This window comes from Elephas maximus, chromosome 10, assembly GCF_024166365.1.
Source record: "Elephas maximus indicus isolate mEleMax1 chromosome 10, mEleMax1 primary haplotype, whole genome shotgun sequence".
Classification (NCBI taxonomy): Eukaryota; Metazoa; Chordata; class Mammalia; order Proboscidea; family Elephantidae; genus Elephas; species Elephas maximus.
The window spans coordinates 71,656,775-71,680,245 of NC_064828.1; the positions used below are offsets into that span (position 1 = coordinate 71,656,775).

The 23,471-nt window shown below is 40.2% G+C and overlaps 1 protein-coding gene across 2 annotated transcripts in view; it reads left to right on the forward strand.

The window, feature by feature from the left end:
- Window positions 1-23,471, forward strand: part of DAAM1 (dishevelled associated activator of morphogenesis 1) — a 199,978-nt gene that overhangs the window by 55,823 nt on the left and 120,684 nt on the right. For both annotated transcript variants that reach the window (XR_007519057.1, XM_049899474.1), the window contains exon 2: window positions 22,916-23,135. Coding sequence is in view for 1 of the 2 variants with exons in the window: in XM_049899474.1 (XP_049755431.1) it covers window positions 22,953-23,135 (183 nt within the window). In the remaining variant the exon portion in view is untranslated. The remainder of the gene's footprint in view (window positions 1-22,915; window positions 23,136-23,471) is intronic.

Consider the following 23,471-nt stretch of genomic DNA (forward strand, 5'->3'; position numbering starts at 1 on the left):
CCTTAAACTAGAGGCTCTTCAGCTGAGATTGAGGCCCTTGGTATACTGCTGGGTGTCTGGAAACTGCCTGAAATCATGATCAACATTTTGTGATATACATATAAAAATATTTTTCTCAGTTAACGTGGCCCAACATGGTTTCTCTAAATAAAATTAATAGGGGCTTTTTACTTTATAAGATCCTTCAAAGCCTTTGGCTTGTCCTCAGCACAATATTGGGAAAACCTTAGGAAAACCCCTTTCATAATCTTTTTGGAAGATTAACCTGATTAATGGATCCTCTTCTGGTTCAGATACTTTCTATTTCTTCCAATGAGCCCTCTTTCTTGAATGAAGTTTACCAAAAAGGAAAACATTGGTTTTTGAGATTCGACTAAAATTATTTGTTTTGTAAGGTTTGAACCAATTAATTTTGTGGAGCTTTTGTATTTGTAGCTGAGAGCTTACCAATTGAGGTACGTGTTAGTCCAAAAAAATAAGCAGAAGCTAGATAGCTCTTCATACATGTATTTTTTGTTTTTCACAGATAAGGACCTTCTACAGTGTACTGCTGGTTCTCTTCTCAATTGCGTAATTGTAGGCAGAATTCTGTTTCATTGAAGCCAATTCAAACACTGGAACAAGAAGGGAGAGCTTCCCTGCTTCTTCTAATTATATTCTTTAGCGTCTTACAGATCAAAATGATGGTTCACCCAGCAATGGGTAGAAACAACTGGTATATTACACTCCTTTTTATTTTTAGGTGAATGAATCAGGTCTTGGCTCTAGATTTGAGAGTTACATGCAGTCTTATATACTAATCCTAGATCTAGAACTTATTTCATCTGACTTTCTCAAATCACAAACAAAAATTCACTTCCTCAAAATTAGTCATTTCCTATATGGGAATTTGATGCTATGAGGATTAAATTGCTCAAATAAAGGCAGGAACAACCTGCTTCGAAAATGGACCCTCTGGTTTACTTCACCAGGTGTTAGAATCTTATCTATTTTAAGGATAAACTGAGGCTGAAACAAGTTAACACCACTGATGTTGAGTCAATTCCAATTCACAGCAACCCTGTAGGACATAGTGGATGGTTTCCAGGGCTGTAATCTTTACGGAAGCAGACTGCAACATCTTTCTACTCTGGAGTTGCTGATGGGTTCGAACTGCTGACCTTTCGGTGAGCAGTTGAGCACTTAACCACTCTGCCACCAGGGCTCCTTTGAACAAGTTGAATAATTTAATCAAGATCACAGAGCAACTTAAGGAGCAGTGCTGGGATTGGGCATAGGTCTCCTTTCAGACTAGTATTTATTTTAGCTATCCCACATTTTCTCAGGCAAAATTTTAACAAATTATCCCAAAAGAATTGTTTTCTTTTATCACACAGCTGGAATGTAAGCTCTCTGAGGGTAAGAACCAAATCAGTCTTTTTCGTCATTATATGCCTCATACAAGATTTGCATTGGGCAAATCTGCTGCAGAGGACCTCTTCAAAGTGTTGAAAAGCAAAGTTGTCACCTTGAAGACAGGTGCGCCTCACCCAAGCCATGGTATTTTCAATCATGTCATATGTGTGTGAAAGCTGCACAATGAATAAAGAAGACCAAAGAAGAATTGACGCCTTTGAATTGTGGCATTGGTGAAGAATATGGAATATACCATGGACTGCCAAAAGAACAAACAAATCTGTCTTGGAAGAAGTACAACCAGATTACTGTTTATAAGCAAGGATGGGAAGAATGCGTCTTACATACTTTGGACATGCTGTTAGGAGGGATCAGTCCCTGGAGAAGGACATCATGCTTGGTAAAGTACAGGGTCAGAGGAAAAGAGGAAGACCTTCAATGAGGTGTTTTGACACAGTGGCTGTAACAATGGGCTCGAGCATAGCAATGATTGTAAGCATGGCACAGGACCGGGCAGTATTTCATTCTGTGGTACACAGGGTTGCTATGAGTCAGAAGCGACTAAACAGCACCTAACAACAACAACAACATGCCTAACAGTTGCAGTAGTAAAAGTAATATGAGTAATAGTAGTACTACTACTAATAACAAGAACACTTATATAAAAGCTTACTGTGAACAGACATGGTTCTATGTATACTACATTACTACCACGACACTTTGGACTGAGATACTATTATCCTCATTTTACAGATAGGAACTAAAACAGTAAATATTCTCTGAATGAATGAATCCTTAAAACCTCCAAAGCACTTTGATATTTCTAATAAAATGCGATAACATTTCAAGGGAGGGTATTATTTTGAGGAAATAGTAGCTCAGAGAGTTTAAAGAAACTGACAGAGGTTAGGGGATTTTTTTGAAACAGAGTTGGGAACTACTTTGACCCTAATCTTCTGAGCCTATCAGTGTCATCAGTGGATTTCTACAAAAGTAAATCCTAAAGGTTGGTTGCTAGGGAAACTCCGAGGTGGTATCTGGTTTTATATTTACCTGTAGATTGGCCATTTCCAGCATTCTTCATTCCTTTGTATCAATTTTTTTTTTCTGCTTGAAGAACTTCCTTTAACATTTCTCACAGTGTATGTTTGCTTTTTGTGAATTCTTTTTTAACTTCTGTTTATCTGAAAAAGTCTTTATTTCACTTTGCATTTTTGAAAGGTATTTTCTCTGGTATCGTATTCTAAGTTGATAGGTTTTCTTTCAGTACTTTTTGAACTGTCCTGACCACCCCTACGACGTACTCACTCACACAAAACCAGGTAGAATGCTGAGATGGCTTGTGAGCCCAGGGGCTGTCATGGCTATGAACTACTACTGTAAGGTCTGTGAAGGCAAGGCCCCCATCTGTTTTGTTCATCCTTGTATCCCAAGGTTAAATGGGGGAGTGGGCACACATTACATTTTTGAATAAATGAAAATGTATAAATTATCACATACAGAATTATGAATTAGAGATTTGTGGGGATGGAGTGATTCTTAATTGCCTGTAAATTGTACCTCTGAGGAAAAACCAGTTGGACACCTTTGTGTGTGTGTGTTTAGGTTAATTGAGAATGTCTGTAGACATCTCTGTTTTTCCATTATAAGCAGGTACAGCTGTGAACCAGCATGCATCTCCTCAAAGGGACTGGATGTTATGTGACGCCACCCACTGAGGCGGGGCAATGTCTATAGGAGGAGTAACCATGAAGTAGCTAGTAGCCAGGTTAGCAAGAACGTTATCACAGCCTGTTTAGTGCTGATGAATAGGAAAGAGATTTCATGAAAACAGACTGTCCTGGTTGATATTATTTTCATGGAATGGAAACTGACACCGGTAAGGCAACTGATGATTTAGGAAGAAATAAAAAAATCTGAAGTACAGGGAAAAGGCGATGGGGTATGTATGTAGAAATAGAGTATAAATAAGAGTTAAATAAACATTTTTCTTCCATGCCTTCAAGTAGGTTGAAGGCTTTCTTGAAATGCAAAGCCGAATTTTCTGACTTTGTTATTTTGACGTTTCTTTTAGTGTTATACCCTCTATTATTTTGGCATTAATTTATCTGTCCTTTAAAAAATAGTTGCCAATGTTTGTATTTATCTTCTGTGATCAGCTGTTATGTTCCCATTTGGTGTGCTTTTGTAATTTATACTTACCATTACTGTATTTAGAGACCCTGGTGGCATAGTGGTTAAGAGCTACGGCTGCTAACCAAAAGGGCAACATTTCAAATCCACCAGGTGCTCCTTGGAAACCACATGGGGCAGTTCTACACTGTCCTATAGGGTCGCTATGAGTCGGCATTGACTTGATGGCAACGGGTTTGGTTTTATTTATTTTTTAATTACTGTATTTGCTGGCTTATTTAAGGTTGGGTCAAAGCCATGAGTGTAGCAGCATACAGTGTATTGCTATTTCAGTAGCTTTAGGCGTTGGGAAGCAGGACTTTGAATTAAGCAAAGTAATTCCTTCTGGGTCAAACTTTCCAATATATAGCCAACAAAAGTTGCTTAATTAGACTTTCCTAATCTTTTATACGGAAACCCTGGTGGCATAGTGGTTAAATGCTCCGGCTGCTAACCGAGAGGTCAGCTAGTTCAAATCCACCAGGCGCTCCTTGGAAACTCTATGGGGCAGTTCTACTCTGTCCTGTAGGGTCGCTATGAGTCAGAATCGACTCGATGGCAGTAGGTTTGGTTTTTTGGTTTTGAAATCTTTTATATAGTGTTCATGGGACTACCACTTGGAAAGTTCTGAAAATAAGGATAGTAATACTGAAACTTCTGTAGCAAAAAATACAGTGAATTTAAGGAGATTCTAAATTATATAGAATTTTGGTGAAAGGTGAGCAGCTGTGCATTCTGTTGCTATAGTGATGACATGGGGTTTTATTGTCTCTAGTGAATGGTGTGACAGCTAAATTCTAAATCAATTACTCTAAATTAATCTACACATTTAAAGGAAAAGAAATCATTGTTCATATTGGTGTTTTACAGTGGAACAGATTGTTTTCATTTTGAGGACTAATGGAAAGGTTGGATGTAGTAAAATGGAAAATTGCAGTAATGAAGACATTCTATAAAACAAGGTCAAAGCTTAGAAATTCATTGACAGAGGACTGTGTTCCCAGGAAGACAAAATTAGTCACTTAAGGACTCATTGCTTATCTCTCTGATTAATCAAGATAATGGATGGATGTAAAGCATATTGAAAGTAGTGTCTTGATGGCTGATAAATGAAAGTTTAATTTTAAAAAAGACTAGCTTACAAATGAATGTTGCTAAACCATTTTAAAATTGCAGAAAACAACTTGATAATTAAGGTGAAAAAAAATAATAATAATTCAAGCCGTGGTAAGAAGAAAGAAGATCAGAACAGAAAGGACCAAGATGAAAGCAATTTCTTTCCTTCTCTAATCTCCCTTTTACTCTCGAGGAGTAACCAGTTAATAAGTTTTTATATCTATTATTTAATCACACTAGACAAACTTTTGCATGTTTAAACAAATGTATCCTTTTTACTTTTATAATCAACCACACTAATTATGCAACTTGAACTCTTTAATATACTTTAGACCTATTAACATCAGAACAGATGTTTCGTTCTTTTTAACAACTGCATAGTATTTCTTTATACAGAAGCACTCTAAATCTTTAACCAGTTCCGTATTGACAGCTCCCATTTTTGGCCATTTGATGAATTTTGGGTGTTTCACAGTATTCCTCAGAAAATGAATTCCAATTATTAGCCTTCAGCCTAACTACAGTAGACTAGGTAAATGAGTAGAAGAAACAATTGAAAACAGCTCTTCTTCTCTCACTTAGAACAAATTTTGCAGGAGAGGTAGTCTCTTTAGTGTCTACTCTTCTTGAAATTGCCTAGGAAAGCAAGTACTGCTCACACCTAATTATATAGAAAATTACAGAGTTGGGTGGAGCAGGCACATTGAATAGTATCAGCTTTTTTCATACTTCCGTTTTGATGACTGTGGGATGGCCTTTTTTGGGGGGAGGAGGGCTGGGCTTAAATCAAGTGTGTGGTAATCCACTGAAAGTAATTAAAATCCAGCCAAAGGTATTTCTTTACTTGACTGATGGGATGCCATTTGTTCAGACCTGGTCATCCTTGTCCTATGAGAGCTATGTGTAGTTATTTATAGTATCTTGTAATGATTTCCAAAAAAACTATACTTTCGCTTTTCCATTGAGCATTAGTAAGTATTGGTAACTTTTTTCACTGGGACTGGTACTATTATGCTGCTAATCATTTTGCAGTTCTCAGAATCATTGATTTCCTTTCCAGCTGCCTGCAATGAATATTTAGTGCCCATAATTGAAGGAATCAGATTTCAACTACATAAACTTTTGGGATGTGTAGCCAGGAAATAATTAGAGTAGAATTGTCAGCATTCAGACCTCAGTTTCATAAAATGCCTTGATAAAATCTTAACTTGGAAAGGCCAGCTCTTGCCCCATACAAATCACACCGTCACCATGTTTTCATTGGGTTCTGTAAGCAGTGTGGTGACTTTTTATTGATTGATAAGGAAGACTTGTAACATTTCAACCTCAGGAATATGTACTTGAGAGAAAATAGTTGAAAAACTAAAGTTGCTGCAGCCAGATATTCAGTGCCCAAGTAACTAGCACTAAATATGGATTATAAGTACTTTTTTTTTTAAGTACCTAAAGGAAGGGGGAAGAGTTTTGAAAATAGTACTGAATTCATCCCTATAAAAATTAAAAATTTAAATATATTTGATGGCATCTTAAAAATTTACCAAATATTAAGCTTCAGTTATTTGTCAGCATTCTGAAACCTCTTTACGACCTCTGATCCACAATAGAATTGTAATGGAAACACAGCCAAATAGAAGGAAAAAATAATAGGATGTCTGAGCATCTCTAACTAGCCCCATGACCATTTGAAGAACTTCTAACATAATGACTTGAGTGAACCAAAGATTATCCAAAAATTGGTTCTTGGGACATGGAGAATTTAAAGCAAACAAAACAAAACCCTTTTTAAAAGTCTGTAACAGTGTTACCCCCGCGCTGGTGCCTGCAGTCTTGGGAATGTTCTTCTTCCACTTGGTGTTACATCAAGACTCCATTTAAAACTTAAAAAGACTTAAATTTTTAGATGTTAGTTGATGTAGAACAACTTTTAAATGGGCCATTTTGGTGGATATACAAATTAATTGTAATATCTGCTTTTATGGGCATGGGTTTCAAGTGTTAAAGCAAGCTGTAATTTTAACAAAAGGATCAACGTAATGACTAACAACTAGTTAAACCAACAACTAGTTATTCAGGTGTATATTTAACAGTTTTAATGGGCTTATTGAGGAGGCTTGCAAACTTTCTAGTTTCAGTAGAATACTGACATTTGCATGATGCACTTATGAGAATTTATAATCCACTTGAAACTACTCCTATAGGATTCAGGAGACAAACTTAGACCCACATGAAAATAATAGCCACCATTTATTAAGCCCTTCCCATGTACCACGCGCTTGGCTAAATAGCTATGTTACAACTAATCCTTCCGACAATTCTGGAAGAATTTCAATGGATTCACATTTATAGGTGTGTATATATTGTCACACACACAAAAAATTATTTTAGTTTGAACATAAGTGGTGATACATCTTTGTGCCCATATGTGAATGTTCCTATAGGTTAAATTCCTAGGTGTGGAATCTAGGAATTCTTAGATGTAGATTAAAGGACCAGCATAGTAAACCTTCAGTAGACACTGCTACATTGCCCTCCACTAAGGTAGTACAATTGAGTTCCCCATCCACAAGTTATTAGATTGTCCATTGGGAAACTAAAGTTTTGGGGTTTTTTTTTGTTTTGTTTTTCTTGGTTAAAAAGTTTGTTTTTGAAGGATTGTACATCTAACTGCTTTGGAAGTTCCCAGTATGAAGGAAAGTTGGAGAAATTCCACGTCAAAGCTTTATTTCTCTGGATCTTTTTAATGCTGTGTCTTCGGAACTAAGTTTTGTAGGCTGAGGTGGCAAATTAATGCCTTCACTTCTAATTATTAGAGGTTATGTGCGTCTCCCATGAAGGGCTTGGGCAGTTCTAATTGAAGAGCAACACCTACTAGAGTCACATAATACCTGAAACAGAACAGGACTGGGAGGCTGGAGTGTCCTCTTTATTGCCTTATTTCTACATTTGCACTTGCATTCGATTGAAGCTTTTTCTTAATCATCTTTCCACAAGCCTCTCTTTTGGAGATTTATTAAGTAAAATTTGTAAAAGAGTTTTTATGAAGGGCTGGGTGCTTCTTTCAAAGGGAATTCCAGTGTTCATAATGTGACTCTATCATCTGCCCTTATTCTTTGTAGGTGACTTCTCACTGCCTCATTGTGAACAGGTCTCATAAGGATCAACCCTAGCATAGGTGTGGTGCTGGCCACAATGCAAAGCTTAGCTAGTTGTTTAAAATGAACCCCTCCGAGCAGTGGGCGTTGTGGAGAGACTGAGGAACCTAGTAAACAACTCACCACACTGTAATTTTAAACCCAGGAATCACTATGTACTTAGCTTTCTATAAACATTTTTTAACATTTGTAATGGCAAATGATAGTGGTATACACACAAGTATCGAGAACGATCTTTCTGAGTTAAAAGTGTGCGAGCCAGTGGCCCTGGGTGCAGTATCTTGAGGGTTTGCAGTAGGTTTTCTGTCTTGATGACCACTGCACAATTAGTTGTCTGGGCAGACAAGATGCCTTCAAACTTAGTAGGATAATAAGTAGCTGAGATCAGTGATTGAGAAACATGTGAATGGGGGGGTGGGGGGGTGGGAGGGGAGAGATGAGAACGAGGCCAGTGTTCCAAATGTCAGCTTCTTTGCAGTGACTAAGTTGGTTATGCTATGTGACTGTTTTCATGCAAATGGTTGGATTGGAATATTAAATCTGTTGAATGCTTCGAGATATACAAAAAAGCTTAAGATTTTTATAATGCCTTCTTCCACCCTGCTCCAAAGGCCCTCGGAGAATTTCCCACCATTTGCAGATTAGCTGACCTGCAGAGCCCTTGATTTAGTGATGACAACTGCCCTGTAGAGATTAAACCAGACTCATTCCAGGAATTTGTTCTGCCGATACACATAGGAATGTCAGAGAAAGGAATCTGGTTAACATATTTCCACCAAACAATGGTAGTTAACAAACCCTTCCTCCAACTTTTTAATGTAGTTCTCACTTCTCTTTATAGTGTCCACTTAAGATACAGCAACCATTTATTGAGTTCTTCAGGATGCTAGACAACGTAAAGAGACAGGAGAACACAACGTCATCTCATTCCACTCAGACTAAGCTTGTGAGTGTTTTCTCTCTGGGCCAAAAAGGAATCTTCCGCTTGGGATGAGCTGGCAGGCTTCTGTTAATTAGTTGGTGAGAGCTACACCATTTTTTCCGTTTTGTTTTTGGCATTGGCTTTTTGGAAGCTCACACCAAAGTTTTTGTCCTCTAGCTTTCCTAGGCTTAGATTTCTTCGTGTAATTTCCCCTGGGCTTCTTCCATTTTGGCTTCTTTTATTCTGTGTTAATGGTATGGTCTTACTGTGTTTTAATTGTACCAATACCAGTTGTGGTACAGTTGATCCTGACTCATGGCTACCCCATGTGTATCAGAGTAGAATTGTGCTCCCTAAGTTTTCAATAGCTGGTTTTTTTGGAAGTAGATTGCCAGGCCTTTGGAGGTGCCTCTCAGTGGACTCGAACCTCCATTCAGTTAGCAGCTGAATGTGTTAACAATTTGCACCACCCAGGGACTCCTTGTTTTAACTGTAAACCATTGATTCACTTTCTTATAAATTGTTTTTGCTATTAGTTGCCCCCGAATTAGTTCCGACTCATGGTGACCCCATATGTGCAGAGTAGAACTGCTCCACAGAGTTTTCAAGGCTGTGACTTTCTGAAAGCAGATCACCAGGCCTGTCTTCTGAGGTTCCTCTGGGTGGGTTTGAGCTGCCAACCTTTCAGTTGGTAGTCGAACGCTTAACCTTTTGCTTCACCCCGGGACTCCTCTTAGAAAACAGAGAAGGTAAAAACAACGTGTCTTCATTTTTACAGGTGATAAAACTGTGTCAGGGAAGTCAAGTGTCTTTCCTAAAATCACTCCACAGAGAAAGTGGCTGAGCTGATATTTGAACCTGGGGCATCAGACGTCAAGTCCAAACCCCAATTCCACAGCTGCCTGTGTCATGCTGTGCTCATCAGTTTTTCCCTCAATGAAAAGCACAGACATCTGCTGTGAGAAAGGTGGGGGTTTATTAATAGTTACCAGACAGTGAAGCTAATTTCAACCAAAAATCTTTGTTCTATATGGTATTTCATTTTCTCCTCTTGCAATTGTATTAAAATAATCTTAGCATAAAAAGGAGTCAGAAGAACATGAAAGAGGAAAGTAATTAGTGAGTTTTTTAAATTTGTTTTCAGTAAATATAAACATGTAAAGCCCTCTGGGCAAGCTTTTATTTCTTTATTGTATTTCCAGTCCAGAGAACTGTTGTTTACCCCAGATACCCATTATTCTCCACAGAGGCCAGTGTAGAAATAAAAATCATACCTAGTGGGCAATCACATGCCTTGATGGTGAAATGTAATTGTAATATTTGTGAAGAAATAAGATTAAATAGCATATGGTTTGGGGACTGTCCTGGCTGGTGGCAGTACTCACTTCTCTAGGGGCATGTCTTCTGACCTCACCAGGGAAGAAAAACCAAACCAAACCCAACCCACTGCCGTTGAGTCGATTCGGACTCATAGCAACCCTACAGGGCAGAGTAGAACTGCCCCAAAGAGTTTCCAAGGAGCGCCTGGCGGATTCGAACTGCCAACCTCTTGGTTAGCAGCTGTAGCACTTAGCCACTACGCCAGCAGGGTTTCCCACCAGGGAAGAGGGGTTTAATATTACTGTGAGGATGGTGTCATGACCATTTGCCGAGAGTACCTCCAGTTTATCTTCTTTTTAGCTCATAGTAAACTTGCTTGAAGATCTGGAAAACATAGTTTTTCAAACTAAGTGTATATCTCTTTAACCTCTTCCCTCTCAGGGTTTGGCTACAGTATTTCAGATATGAGGGAGTTAAAAAAAAAAAAAAAAAAAAAGGCCTAATAATAGATTTCTTTTTAGGCAAAGTCTTTTAATACTATTTGCATTTTCTGTGTGGATGAGACCAAAGGCTTGGCTCCTTGTTTGGGAAACTCAACAGCGGGCACTGCCATGGGGGGACATTTTAAGAAACAGACACATTTCAATGTAGTGTCGAAGATTCTGACTCCAGGGGTTATTCCAGCTGGATCAAGGAAGGATGAGACATACAGAGTGCAGGTGGTTGCTAGTGTCTTGCAACATACATTTTTTTAGTCACTATCGTGGTTTTATCCTTGTATCTATTCCGAAAGAGCTGCTTGGTGATTCAAGAAAGTTACATTCTTTAATGTGTTTGTTAAAGATCAAACTTGGCCTCTTAGAAGAGTGAAAGCTTTGATGTGACAAAGCTGGCCACTGGGTTGTAGTTTTCTGTGTTTGTGTGGCCTCCACATTTAAATCTGTCTTCGTAAAATCTTTGAGTAGATCCCTCAGACAGAGAGGATAGGAACTCAAAGAGGGAAGAATGATCTGCATTTCTTTTGGCTTCAGCTTAAATTTGTTTATTGATTTAACTCACAGACTAGCAACAGGCCAGCAGGCGGAGGGACATGGGTTCTCTGGCAAGGCTGTGCTTTCTTTGGTAGGGAGCTCCAGTGACACTTTTGGTTTGGCTCTCCTCCCAGATGATCGAGACGAGATGTCCTAGCTTCCAGACTCTGGTTTCTGTCACGTGAACAGCACCAGCTTCCTAACTTGAGAACTGTGTTATATTGGTTTTAGGGATTTATGCCCTAAGCCCGTGGTCAAACTATTGAGTCATGACACAGCAGTTGTTGCCAGCTTTTTAGGGTTAGGAACCTGGAGGCCCCTCCTTTGCTCTTTACATGAGGAGGGGGTGTTTTCTTGCAGGAAACCGTGATTTAGGCTTAGAGAAAGGCTATTAATTATGTACTGTTTGAGGCTTGGTGGCTTGAGGGTGTATGTACCTCAATGGAGTGTTTTCCTCCCTTATCTAGGGAGGAAGTGGAGAAGGCAGGGGACTGTCTTGGCTTCCACTTTGCACACCCCCAACACTGGTACATGAACAGATACAGGGGAGGGGGTATGCTTTGCTTTCCCTGCCCTGCTAGAGACAGTGGAGTGTAGAGTATTTTAGGGGGCAGCTAGCTTTTCTGGATGTTGGGTTTTGATTTCCCCATCAATGGCGGGGTTCTCACCTTGTTTCCTCTTCCATTGGAAAAATCACTAGATTGTGAGAATGACTACTGGGTGAATTTCCAGGAGCCACTCCAAGAAGTCCCGAAAGTATCCTTTTGGGACCAAGTGTGTGGGAAGGGTTGTCCCACCACTGGACATACTGAGAAACGCCCTTTCCATTTCCTGATGAAGAGGATATTGAAACTTGCCGGGAAAACACAATTCCCTTTGAAACTTTTCTCATACAACCTTTAGACTGTATTCCATGATTTTTTTTAAAGTTCCAAATAGTATTTGGCTTCTGGTGTACTTGGGAAGTGAAACCAGACATGAGGAATGTGAGAGGGGCGAGAGATGGCCAAGGAAAGAAGCAAAGCATTTTTTTTCTTTTTCACTTTTTTTTTTTTGATAAGGGAATTTGGGTTAACATTATCCTGTTCTTGAAACCCAAATTGTATATCAGGGCCCTTTGGAAAATTGCAAGATGCAAGGTAAACTACAGCTCTGAAAACAATAGATAGTGCAATTAAAATTGGGGTTCTCCATCCCTTTCCTTTAAAGTTGATTTATGGTTTAAGTTTTTTTTCTTGTTTCTTTTTTTATGTCTGTGATATGGATTCTATTGCTTTAAAAATTTCAGAGTCTGTTTCTATTACAGAAATAATGACTTCAATTTAGTGTTGAGATTATAACTTTTTGGGAATTAAGTGGGAAATACTGCCTGTTATTGAATTGTGCCCTCCAAAAAGATTTGTTGAAGTCCTAACCCCTGGAACCTGTTAATCTGACCTTGTTTGGAAATAGTCTTTGAAGCTGTTATCAGTTAACATGAGGTTATACTGGAGTAAGGTGGGTCCTAATCCCGTCTGAGTGGTGTCTTTATGAAAGAGGACAAGAGACACAGAGACATAGGAAAGTCATGTGAAGATACGTCTACATACCAAGGAATGCCTAGGCCCACCAGAAACCAGGAGAGACAAGAAAGGACCTTCTTTTAGAGCCTTAGGTTTAGGCTCAGCAGACACCCTAAATTCAGACCATCGGCCTCCAGAACTGTGAGACAATAAATTTCTGTTGTTTAAAGCCACCTACTTTGTGGTAGCTCTAGGAAACTGATACTATCTTGATTAAAATAATAGAAGTAGGGAAAGACAAATAAGGTCCCTTCTGCTCTTTGAGGGCACATGCAGACACTCTCAACTGTTTAACCAAGTTGGTGGCTGGCAGAAGTTCAGTCTTTCATTCTCTCCCTGCCCCTGGCATCTAGGCTGTTGTTTCCCCTGTAATAACTTCAGTTAGAGGAAACTTTGCTAACATAGTCACCGATCTCATCCCTTCGTCTAGAGAGCGATCGTGAATAATAAGTGGCAGAAGTCCCTAATGAACCAATTAAAGCGGTGTCCGTAGCAGTACAAATCTATTTTGTGGTCACTACCTTCAAAATTTTCCCATATATTTGAACAAATGTGTTGCTTTATGGAAAGCAAACTTCACATATCACGTGTGTATCGTGTCTTGGCATTATCAAAGGCAAAGTATCAGTTTGGGTTTTCTTACGGATTGTAAATTGTGCTTCAATTTTTTTTAAATCATCGTTATCTAAGTCCCGGAAAATTTGGACCTCATTTTTTTTTCTTTTTTCTTTTTTACTGTTGCCACGTTGAGAGCCTTGTTTGTTTCGTTTAAGTGCAGTACAAATGACTCTTTGAGCTAGGCCGCAGATGGATTAAATTTCTGATGCCTTGCTAAGCAAAATGCACCTGCTCCAGAACCTTAAGTAGCTTTTTAATTGCTTCCTTGTGCACAACATAGCAATAGTCATCTGTAATGCTATAGATGGATTGCATTTTGGATGTCCCAGAAGTGACTTCTTCCCCTCTGCAAAAATGCCAGGAGCTGAGATTAGAAGATGTGTTCTGGTTGAGGGCCCAGCTGTCATGGTGGAATTAGGCTTTTCCCTCTGGCTCATCTGACTAAATCAGGTCCAAGATGTGGGAACATGTTGGTTCCCGTTACTGCACCTTCCCTTTTCTTCAGAGGGAGAAGGACCAACGCCCCTGCTCCCTAAATGTCCCCACTAGGATATGATCTCCAAGAGTGGCAGTTTGGGGTTTCTTCACCTGTGTCTCCAGTATCTAACCCTGTGTCTGCTATATTGAAGAGGCTCAGATAATGATAGCTGAGTAAGTGAATACTTTATTGGACAAAGTGTTCACTGAGTGTAAGAAATTGGGGTAACATCTAAATGATTATATCAGTGGGCCAATTTCCAGTGGAACTTGGGAAGGGGTAGAAAAACTAAGTACTGTCAGGTTTGGCCAGAAACTCCTCTTGCTAAATCAAAAACCAAGCCCATTGCCAATGAGCCAATTCTGACTCATAGTGACCTGATAGGACAGAGTAGACCTGCCCCATAGGGTTTCTAAGGAGTGGCTGGTGGATTCAAACTGCTGACCTTTTGGTTAACAGCCAAACTCTTAACCACTAAACCACCACGGCTTCCATTCCTCACTCTAGGGAGGCTACAGATACCCAGAGTATGAAGTCCATTGGAGACTACCGTTAGCATCAAAAATGCTGACAAGTGGCTAAGGAGTTCTTGATGACCCAGATGGCTTTGAACATTTTGACACTTGTGAAAAACAGATCCATGGGCAACTGTGGGAAAAACACACATCTCTGAGAATCAGAGTGGGGACCATCTGCTCACTCAGGCATTTGTACTTTCGCGTTCAACAAGCATTATTGAGAACATGCTATGTTACAAGGGCTAAATGAAATTAGGTTTCTGCCTTCAGGATTTCATAGTCTAATGGGGGTAAAGAACAAACTAATTTTTAAAACACTGTGTTCTATACTCAACAGTATACATGGTACTAGGGGTGTGGAAAGAAAGGAATGACCATCCCTAAGAAATTAAGGCTCAGAAAAGCAGCAGTATTTGAGTGAGGTCTTGAATGCTCAGTAGAAGATTGTCAGGCTGAGGGGACAGTAGATGTATGTGTTCAGGGATGTGACCACTGCCGAGATCTGACGATCACGTCACCTGTGTGTATGGGATGTGGGGGTGTGTGGGCAGTGTTCAGGATGTTGGGACATGAGTGCTGGAAAATAAATTTGGCAAGGGCCAGGTCATAAAGAGTCTTATGTCTCATGCTGGAGAGCTAAACTATATCCAGGAGACACAGTGAAGCTGATGTGACACGGATTTAAGATGTGCTGAGAATAAATCCCAGACTCCTCACCTGGTATACAGGACCTTGGGTTCTGGCCCCTGCCCATTCCAGCCTCTTCTCTTCTGTCTTAGGCTGGGTTCTCTAGAGAAGCAAAACCAGTAAAGGGTATAAATATATATAGAGAGATTTATAACCAATGAAATGGCTCACATGGCCATAGAGGCTGGAACATCTCAAGCCTATGGGTCAGGATGGAGGCTTCTCCTGATTTACGTAGCTGCAGGGGCTGGCCAACCCAAGATCAGCAGGTTAGAGAGCAGGCCTCTTGCTCACAGGCTGTGAAAATCAAAGAATCCCAAGATGAGAAGGCAAGACTGCAGATAAGCTGCCAGCTCAAGTTCCAAGAACCAGAGGTCCGATGAACAGGAGGCAACTGCAGGATCCAGTGTGTGCAAAAGCCCAGGAGCCTTGCCAGAATGTTCACTTATATTTGATGTAGGCCACACACCCAAGGAAACTTCCTTTCAACTGATTGGCTACTCACAGCAGATCCCATCATGCAGGTGATCACATTATATCAAATCTCATCATGGAAGTGATCACAACATCATATGACTTCCAGAACACAAGAATCAAGGCCCACAACCTTAACCATCACATCTTCTAATAACTCTATTACTTGTTAGACTCCAGCCACACTGGTCTTCCTTCCATGACTGTTCCAGGCTGCTGCACACCTCCTGCTGCCTGGAATTCTCTTGTCTGACACTTGGCAGGTCTGGTCTTATCCATTTACTCTCAGCTTAAATGCCTCTTCGGAGAGGCCCTCCATGATTGTACTATCTAAAGTAGCTGTTCCCCTCTCCCACAGCACCACCATTTATTTTAGTTTCTTCTTTGCATCCCCTATAGCACTAATCAAAAATTTATATATATATTTTGTTTACTGGAGTTTTTCTGCTCTCCCCAAAGGAAATAAGCCCCCTGAGGGCACACACTTACCTCCTTTCCTTAGTGCCTAGCATGGTGCTTAGCACATAATACTGGATAAACATTTGACTTAATGAATTAAATAGACAAACATGATGGTTTAGGGCAGCTTAGAACAGCTGTTGGCAAAGTTCAGCCTGTTTTTGTACGGTGTATAAGCTAAGGATGGTTATCAAATTTTTAAATGATTGAAAACAAATCAAAAGAAGAATAATATTTTGTGATACAAAATGAAATTCAGATTTCAGTGTCCATAAATAAAGTTTTATTGGGACACAGTCACACTCATGCTTACAGATTGTCTATGGCTGCTTTCGTGATAACACAGCAGGGTTGAGTAGTTGCACCAGAGACCGTGTGGCCTGCAAAGCCTAAAATATTTGCTGTCTGGCCCTTTAAAGAAGAAGTTTGCCAACCCCTGCACCAGGGAGCCAAGAGTTTGGGAGAAGTGTTAAGAAATTGTTGTAGTGAGACAGATGAGAGATGAGGGGAGGCTGAGCTAAGGTAATGGCCTTGAGGTTGGAGAGGGTGGGGGCAGATTCTAGAAGGATTAAGCTGCCAGGCTTCCCCTACCCGCTCCCAATCAATTAGGCTTCTCACACGGTTTTTTTTTTTTTTTTTTTTTTTGCCTTCACTGGCAGATCAACTCTCTCTTAACCACCTCTCTTCCTATTTGGTCATGTTCTTCCCACTTCTCCCTCCTCTTCTCTTAAACCTCGTCTGTGAAATGGGGATGATGGAATGAAATAGTGGGTGTGAATGTGCTTATTAAAATCACATTGCAAAAGGCAGTTGTTGCAGCCACTTATTAGTGAAGCGCTAGATGCGCATTAAGGAGAGTGGGCCAGAAGTGCCTACTGCCCTTGAGGAGTCAAGTGGTATGAGTACTTTTGCTTCCTGTTTTGGACTGTATCTAGGAGACTAGGCCCTGAACAGTGGAGTTCAAAATATTTGTGTTAAAAATGGTTGGTTGTTGGACATCTCAAAGCCTTGCCATCATCTACAGTTTAAGGATGGGTTTAGTTGGGAACCTTGTATTTGGGGTTTCATGGAGGAGCCATCAAAAAAACCTGGCCTTTGGGCTTAACTGAGGCTTTTAAACACAAATCACCTGTCAAAGGCAATATTTTGGTCCTTATTAAAGTGATTTCAATCAGTTTCTTAAACATAATAGGCTCTGTATCTCATTACCCATCTAAGAATCTAGCCAAGACCCTCATGTTCTTTTGTTTGTAGAACTGTTGGCATTTTTTTGACTTGAAAAATGCTTTGGAATGAGTCTTAGATCTTAACGTTTCCTCCCTGCCCCTCCACAATGCAGCCAGAATGTAATGTAACTTAGGTTTAAGTGAAACAAGTTGCAAAATGCAAAAATAAAACTCTCTTTTTTTATGCATTTCCCAAATACTTGGCTGTCCTCCTATGTGCAAAGCAACACAGGAACTTTTCCTTGTGCAGCTGGATCATTTGGGAAAGAAAAACCTGGATGACAAATAACCACAACCGATGACTGTGCGTCATGGGGGTCACAAAATGCTAAGAGGGCCTAGACCCCATTCAGTTGGGTAGATTAGCAAGACTACCTAGAGGAGGTGGCTAGAAAAAACCTTGAAGGCTGGGCATGGACCATAAGACTCTTGATGAGCTGGCCCTGGTCCACTTTATTTTCTAGCCCTTGTCTTTGAATAAAGGGGCTCTGGTGGCGCAGTGGTTAAAGCAATTGACTGCTAACTGAAAGTTCAGTAGTTCAAAACCACCAGTGGCTCCTTGGGGGAAAGATGTGACAATCTGCTTCTGTAGAGATTTATAGCCTTGGGAACCCTATGGGGTCGCTATGAGTTGGAATTGACAATAGTGGGTTTGATTTTTGGTTTTATCTTCCAATACCCTGAACGCTGCCCCTCACCTGCTATCCACAAACACACATGTGCTCGCTCAGTCATAGAAGACCTTGGCAGTAGTCCCCAAGCAACCTCTCTGCAGTTTACTGAGGGTTGACTGATAGTGTATGGAGGCCCCTGGCCTGGCCACTGGGTGGGTTGTGGTTTCTGCCCTGAGGACACACACCGGAGACCAACATTAATAGTTACATTTTAATAAGCTGAGCCTTAACTCCCATTTCCTCCTGGAGATCTGTGCCTGCCCGTGCTGGTTCACACAGTGTATCAGAATTGAGATTAAGCATTTAGAAATTTTTACAGTAATTTAACATTGCTAAGGTATTTGTACTGTGTTTTGCAAAAATATATCTTTGTAACAGATTGGAGGGAAAAACAACTAGTCCTTCACCACAGATAGTTTGAGAATCTGGTATGTAGATCTCCAGAATTAGAATTTTTTTGAGAGGAACGTTTTTGGGTACACATTTCCTCATCTCATATATACAAATAATCACATAAAGTGTTATTTTAAAATCTCACCTCATTTTATTAATTCTAAAAGCTATGTCTTCATTGTGAAGACAACTTGGGAAGTGCAGAAGAGTAAAAAAGCAGACCCACAAGTCTAACATAGAGCTCACTGCTGCCTACCTTTTGGTGAATTTCTCTTGTTCTTTTTTTCTGCTTATTTGTTTATTTTTCCCCCACAAAAAAAGGACATTGTATACCTACTTTTTACTTAATATGTTACAAGTATTCCCGTATTGTTAAATGTTCTTCCACAGAGGACTACTTGGTAGCCTGTTTGAGTTGTCATCTAAAGGCCCATTGCCATCTAATCGTTTCTGACTCATAGTGACCCTGTAGAACAGAATAGAACTTCCCCATAGGTTTTCAAACTGCCGACCTTTTTGTTAGCAGCCAAGCTCTTAACCACAGTGCCACCAGGGCTCCGCCTGTCATCTAGTTGTACCATAATTTATTCACCTAGTCTGCTTTTACTAGCACTTAGTTTACGCTGTGGTTTATTTGCTATTTCAGATAATGCTTTGAACATTTTATGAAAACATCTTTGATAGCATCTCTGAATTTTTTTTAGGGTATAGCTCCAGAAGTAGGAATACCAGGTCAAAAAGCATGACTATTTTAAGGCTTTGATAAATTACCCTTCAGAAATGTTGAACCAGTTTTCAGCTACCGCCAGCAGTGGATGTGGCTCACCCGCACTGAATACTCTCAGGATGGTACCGTCAGCATGGGGAGGATGTTGACAGGCGAAGATAATGAGTGGACCACTTGGGTAGAAGATGAGAGGAATGCGAGATGTTTATGGGGAGTGAAAAATAGGCTGTTGCCTAAAGTATAGGGTTTATTTAAGGTAGCAGAAAAGACAGAAGAATTGAGTTGGAATTTAGGATGGTACTGGAGAGCCACTGGAAGGTTTTGAGCAGGGAGGTTGCAATCCCAGAAGTGAGTGGTATATAGCACAACCCTCCATAACACCACTCATTTCTTATACTCCATGCCCCTTTCTGTCTCAAACCTTTGCTTGCACCGTTCAAACAAACAAACAAAAAACCTGCCGCCTAAATGTACTTCCTCCTATATTCTGTCAAAACTCCACTAATCCATCCGAGACCATTATCAGGTTCTCCCCTAGGCACTTCCTGCATTGTTTGCATAGTACTTACGTATAACACACCACGAGTTGGAATCTACTGCACAGCAGCTAGTAACAACAATAGTTATTTGGTGCATCACTCTGTCCCACCAGATTATAAACTTGTGGTGACTCATTCGTTTCTGTGTCTTCAGAGCCCTAGTATCTGTCACGTCTGGTGTACAGTATTAATAAACATTTGCCAAAGGAATCCCAGGTACCGCATATTATTGCCTGTATCTCATATGGCCGTGCACATGTACACCCTAGGCCAGGACATGAATATTTCAAGATGGGATATTGGGTGTCTTGGCTCAGTCTATTTCAGAGCCAGTCAGAGCATTGAGGGCATCAGACAGCCTGCTCTTAACCATTCTCTGCCCTTCCCATTCCCAAAGACTTCCAGTTGCCAGATTTTCAGAAACTACTACCCCTTAACAAAGTGAAGGAAGGGTTTGACTTTTTATTTGTGATAACGGTTTTCCCAGTTACATCATCATTTTAATTACAAAATCAAACAATTGGTGCCAAAGTTTGGAACTGGAGTTCACAATTTGAAAGAGATGCCAAAGGTCGATGGATTGGGTTTTACTTTTGAAATTTAAAACCAAAAATAAAAGTTCAGAGAAGAAAAGTTATCATTCATTTTCTCATGGCCTAAAATTGGCCACTGTTAAATGTTGACAAGCTTACTTCTAGTTTCCCTTCTGTGTGCATTCTTGTATTTATATATTATTGTTTGAGGACCCCTGGTGGCTCAGTGGTTAAGCGCTCGGCTGCTAACCAAAAGGTCGGCAGTTTGAACCTACCAGCTGCTCTGCAGGAGAAAGATATGGCAGTTGCTTCTGTAAAGATTTACAGCCTTGAAAACCCTATGGCAGTGCTTCTCTGTCCATAGGGTCGCTACAAGCCAGAATCAACTTGACAGCAATCGGTTTTATTATTGTTTAAAAACTTAAAATATTAAAGTGAAAGCTTAAGGCCCCCTTGACTTTCACCACCATGTCATAGTTTTTAAATCTTTTTGAAGTAGAGCCCTTTCTTTAAATTAGATTTTATATCAAAGCCCACTATTCATTCAACAAATATGTGAGTATCTGTGACCCATGTACTGTATCATGTGCTGGGAGCACAACAATTAAAAAAAAAAAAATGCAAGGCTCCTGCCCTCATGAAATAAGTAAAATAATTTCAAATAGTAAAGAATATCACCCAGGGTAAAGGAACAGTGACTGGAGTGTGGAAGGGGAACTACTATAGATAGTGGTGTTCAGGGATGGCCTCTGAGAAAGTCAACTTTGTATAGAAGCCTCAATGATAAAAAAGAATTAGCCATGCCCAGACGTAGGGCCAGAGCATGACAGGTGGAGGACATAGCCTATGCAAAGGCCCTGAGGCAGCAACCAGATGCCATTTGCATATTCTTATAATTGCTGTGAGTAGCCACAGGACTTAAAAAAATATATATATATAAATATATAATAAGGAGGTCGATAGCTAATATTTTGATACCCAAGTTGGATGAAAGAGCTGCTGGGATTGAAGCTGGACTGAGAAGCCCAAATCACCACCTACTGAAAATTGCTGATCTATCCCCTATCTCCCATTTAATGACTGGGATTTCTTATGCCTTAGGCATGTCTAACAGGTGACTCTGGTCTGAAGACTACAGAGCCACACACACCTTGCATTCCACCATATCCTAACTGCAGACATTACCAAGTTCTTCCTTATATCTCCCTGTGGCTTCTACCTGTTAGTTTTAAATTCAACCTGGGGTGACACAGCTCTGATCTTGCTTCTTTTAGCAGCCTGAAAACAGTGCAAGCATACCCGTGGGCCACAGCCTCCCCTTCGGTCCTCCTCTTCTCTTCCAGGGAGGCACCTGCAGTAGTAGTGTCAGCGCAGCCTTTCAGGGCAGGTGTTTGATTCTGATGTCCTGTGGTTGTCCCCTGGCCACACTGCACTGCATCAGCAATTGTCAGTATGGTGACCTAGTTACATTGCCTGGTTAATTTTCTTTGACAGCAGTGTACTTTCTATGAGGGGCTCAGCATTCATTGTCCCTTCTCCAGCAAGCCACCTGCATACAGCCCTAAAACATGAAAGTAACCACATCTGCCTTTCCTTGTTTCTACCTTTTTTTGTTTTTTTTTTTCAAAATTAAAAATCTGCAAAAAAGTTATACACGAATATGTGCTCATTGTAAAAAATAAAATGCATGAAAAAAATGTTCTCTTCTTTGCCTTTTCCCAGTCCCCATCCCCTCCTCAGAGTTATATATGTGATTTAAGTCTATGTATGAAACTGTTCTGAAAAGACTTACTGGCATCGTGCTGCACACATTGTTCTTCTATGATTTGCTTATTCACTGGACGGTGTCACTTTGAAATTTTCCCAGGGCAATGCATATTGCTGTAACTTTTTAAGACTATACAAATGATTAAAAACATGTTTTTGTAGTAAATGTTCAAATTAAAAACAGTATAAAGTGAAAGAAAAAGTTCTCCAATTTCCTATTTTTATTTTGGAGATTACTGCTGCTAGCATTTTCTTGCATACATTAATAAATAATACATACATTCTTTTAAAAACATAATCCTATACTATATAATACCTATATAGTATATCTATCATTTAGCCTCTTGAAGATTTTTCCATACACAGATGCCTTGTTCTTAATAAGTATATTCTGTTATGTGAATATGCCGTAATTTATTTAACCGTTTCCCTGTTGGTGAACTCATTTGATCTTTGCTGTTTGAAACTCTCTGACTCATTTAGCTCATGTCAAGTCCCTCTTTCTTTGTTATGAATTTAAATTATTCACTGTAGTAAACATTTACTGAGTGCCTCCTGTCTTCCTGGCACTGTGCAGGGCATTAGAGCCACAAAATTGCTTGATACACAGTCCCTCCCTTTGAGCTAGCACAGTAACAGGAAGACACACCCATAAATAACTTAGAGTGTGAATGGGTATATATGCCTTAAAAAAAAAAATGGCATATGTATATTATTAATCCCATGTGAGGAAGATAAAGACAGAGAAATTGGAACTGGGCTTTAAATGATGAGAAAGACATCTCCAAAGGGATCTCCAAGGGGACAAAAAACAGAAGGTCATTCTTGCAGGGGAAGTAATAACAAAACAGATCAGCAGGAAAGGGCATGTGATGTGCAAAGAATGGCCAGTAGCCCAATGCAATTAAAGCGTGTGCTGTTGTGTGGAGTGGCTGCAGTTTTGTACTGTTTGCTCAGCAGTTGGTCATACGAAGCATTCAACAAGTGAATAGAAGTACGTGCGCTCTCTGCCCAACTGGACTCCAAATCCTTTTGGGGTTAGTCCTCTCTGTGCCCAACAGGGTACCCTTTTCATGAATTGGTCTGACTTTTTTTTTTTTTTTTTTTAACTCTTTTATCCATTCTTACTGTCTCCATGTTCGCTTTTCACAGAGCGTAGTCACTCCAAGAAATAGAACAGAATTCAACCATGGCCCCAAGGAAAAGAGGTGGACGGGGGATCTCTTTCATCTTTTGCTGTTTCCGAAATAATGACCACCCAGAAATCACGTATCGGCTGCGTAACAACAGCAACTTTGAGCTTCAGACCATGGAGCCGGCCTTGCCCATGCCGCCTGTGGAGGAGCTGGATGTCATGTTCAGTGAGCTTGTGGTGAGTCTCATATTTCTATCCCTTCCTGGGTTGGGAGCCAGGGAAGGGAGGCGAGGAGAGGATGTGGATGGTTTGGTTAGCCATGGGCTTTCCCTTCTTCAGCAAAACTACCCCCATCATCCCTTTATGTGTGCACCACTATTGTCAGCACTGAGCCAGTGAAGGAGGAGAAAGAAGACGGTTGCATTTCTACATCGTTGTGCTCTGTTGGTACATGTCTTGGGTAGGTGTGGGGATTTAGATCTTTAGGTCTTCAAATGTGTAGCCACACCGTATCCCAAGTTGTTCTTCCTAATCTCTCCCCATCTCAACGGAGTCTGTACTTTTGTGTATGTT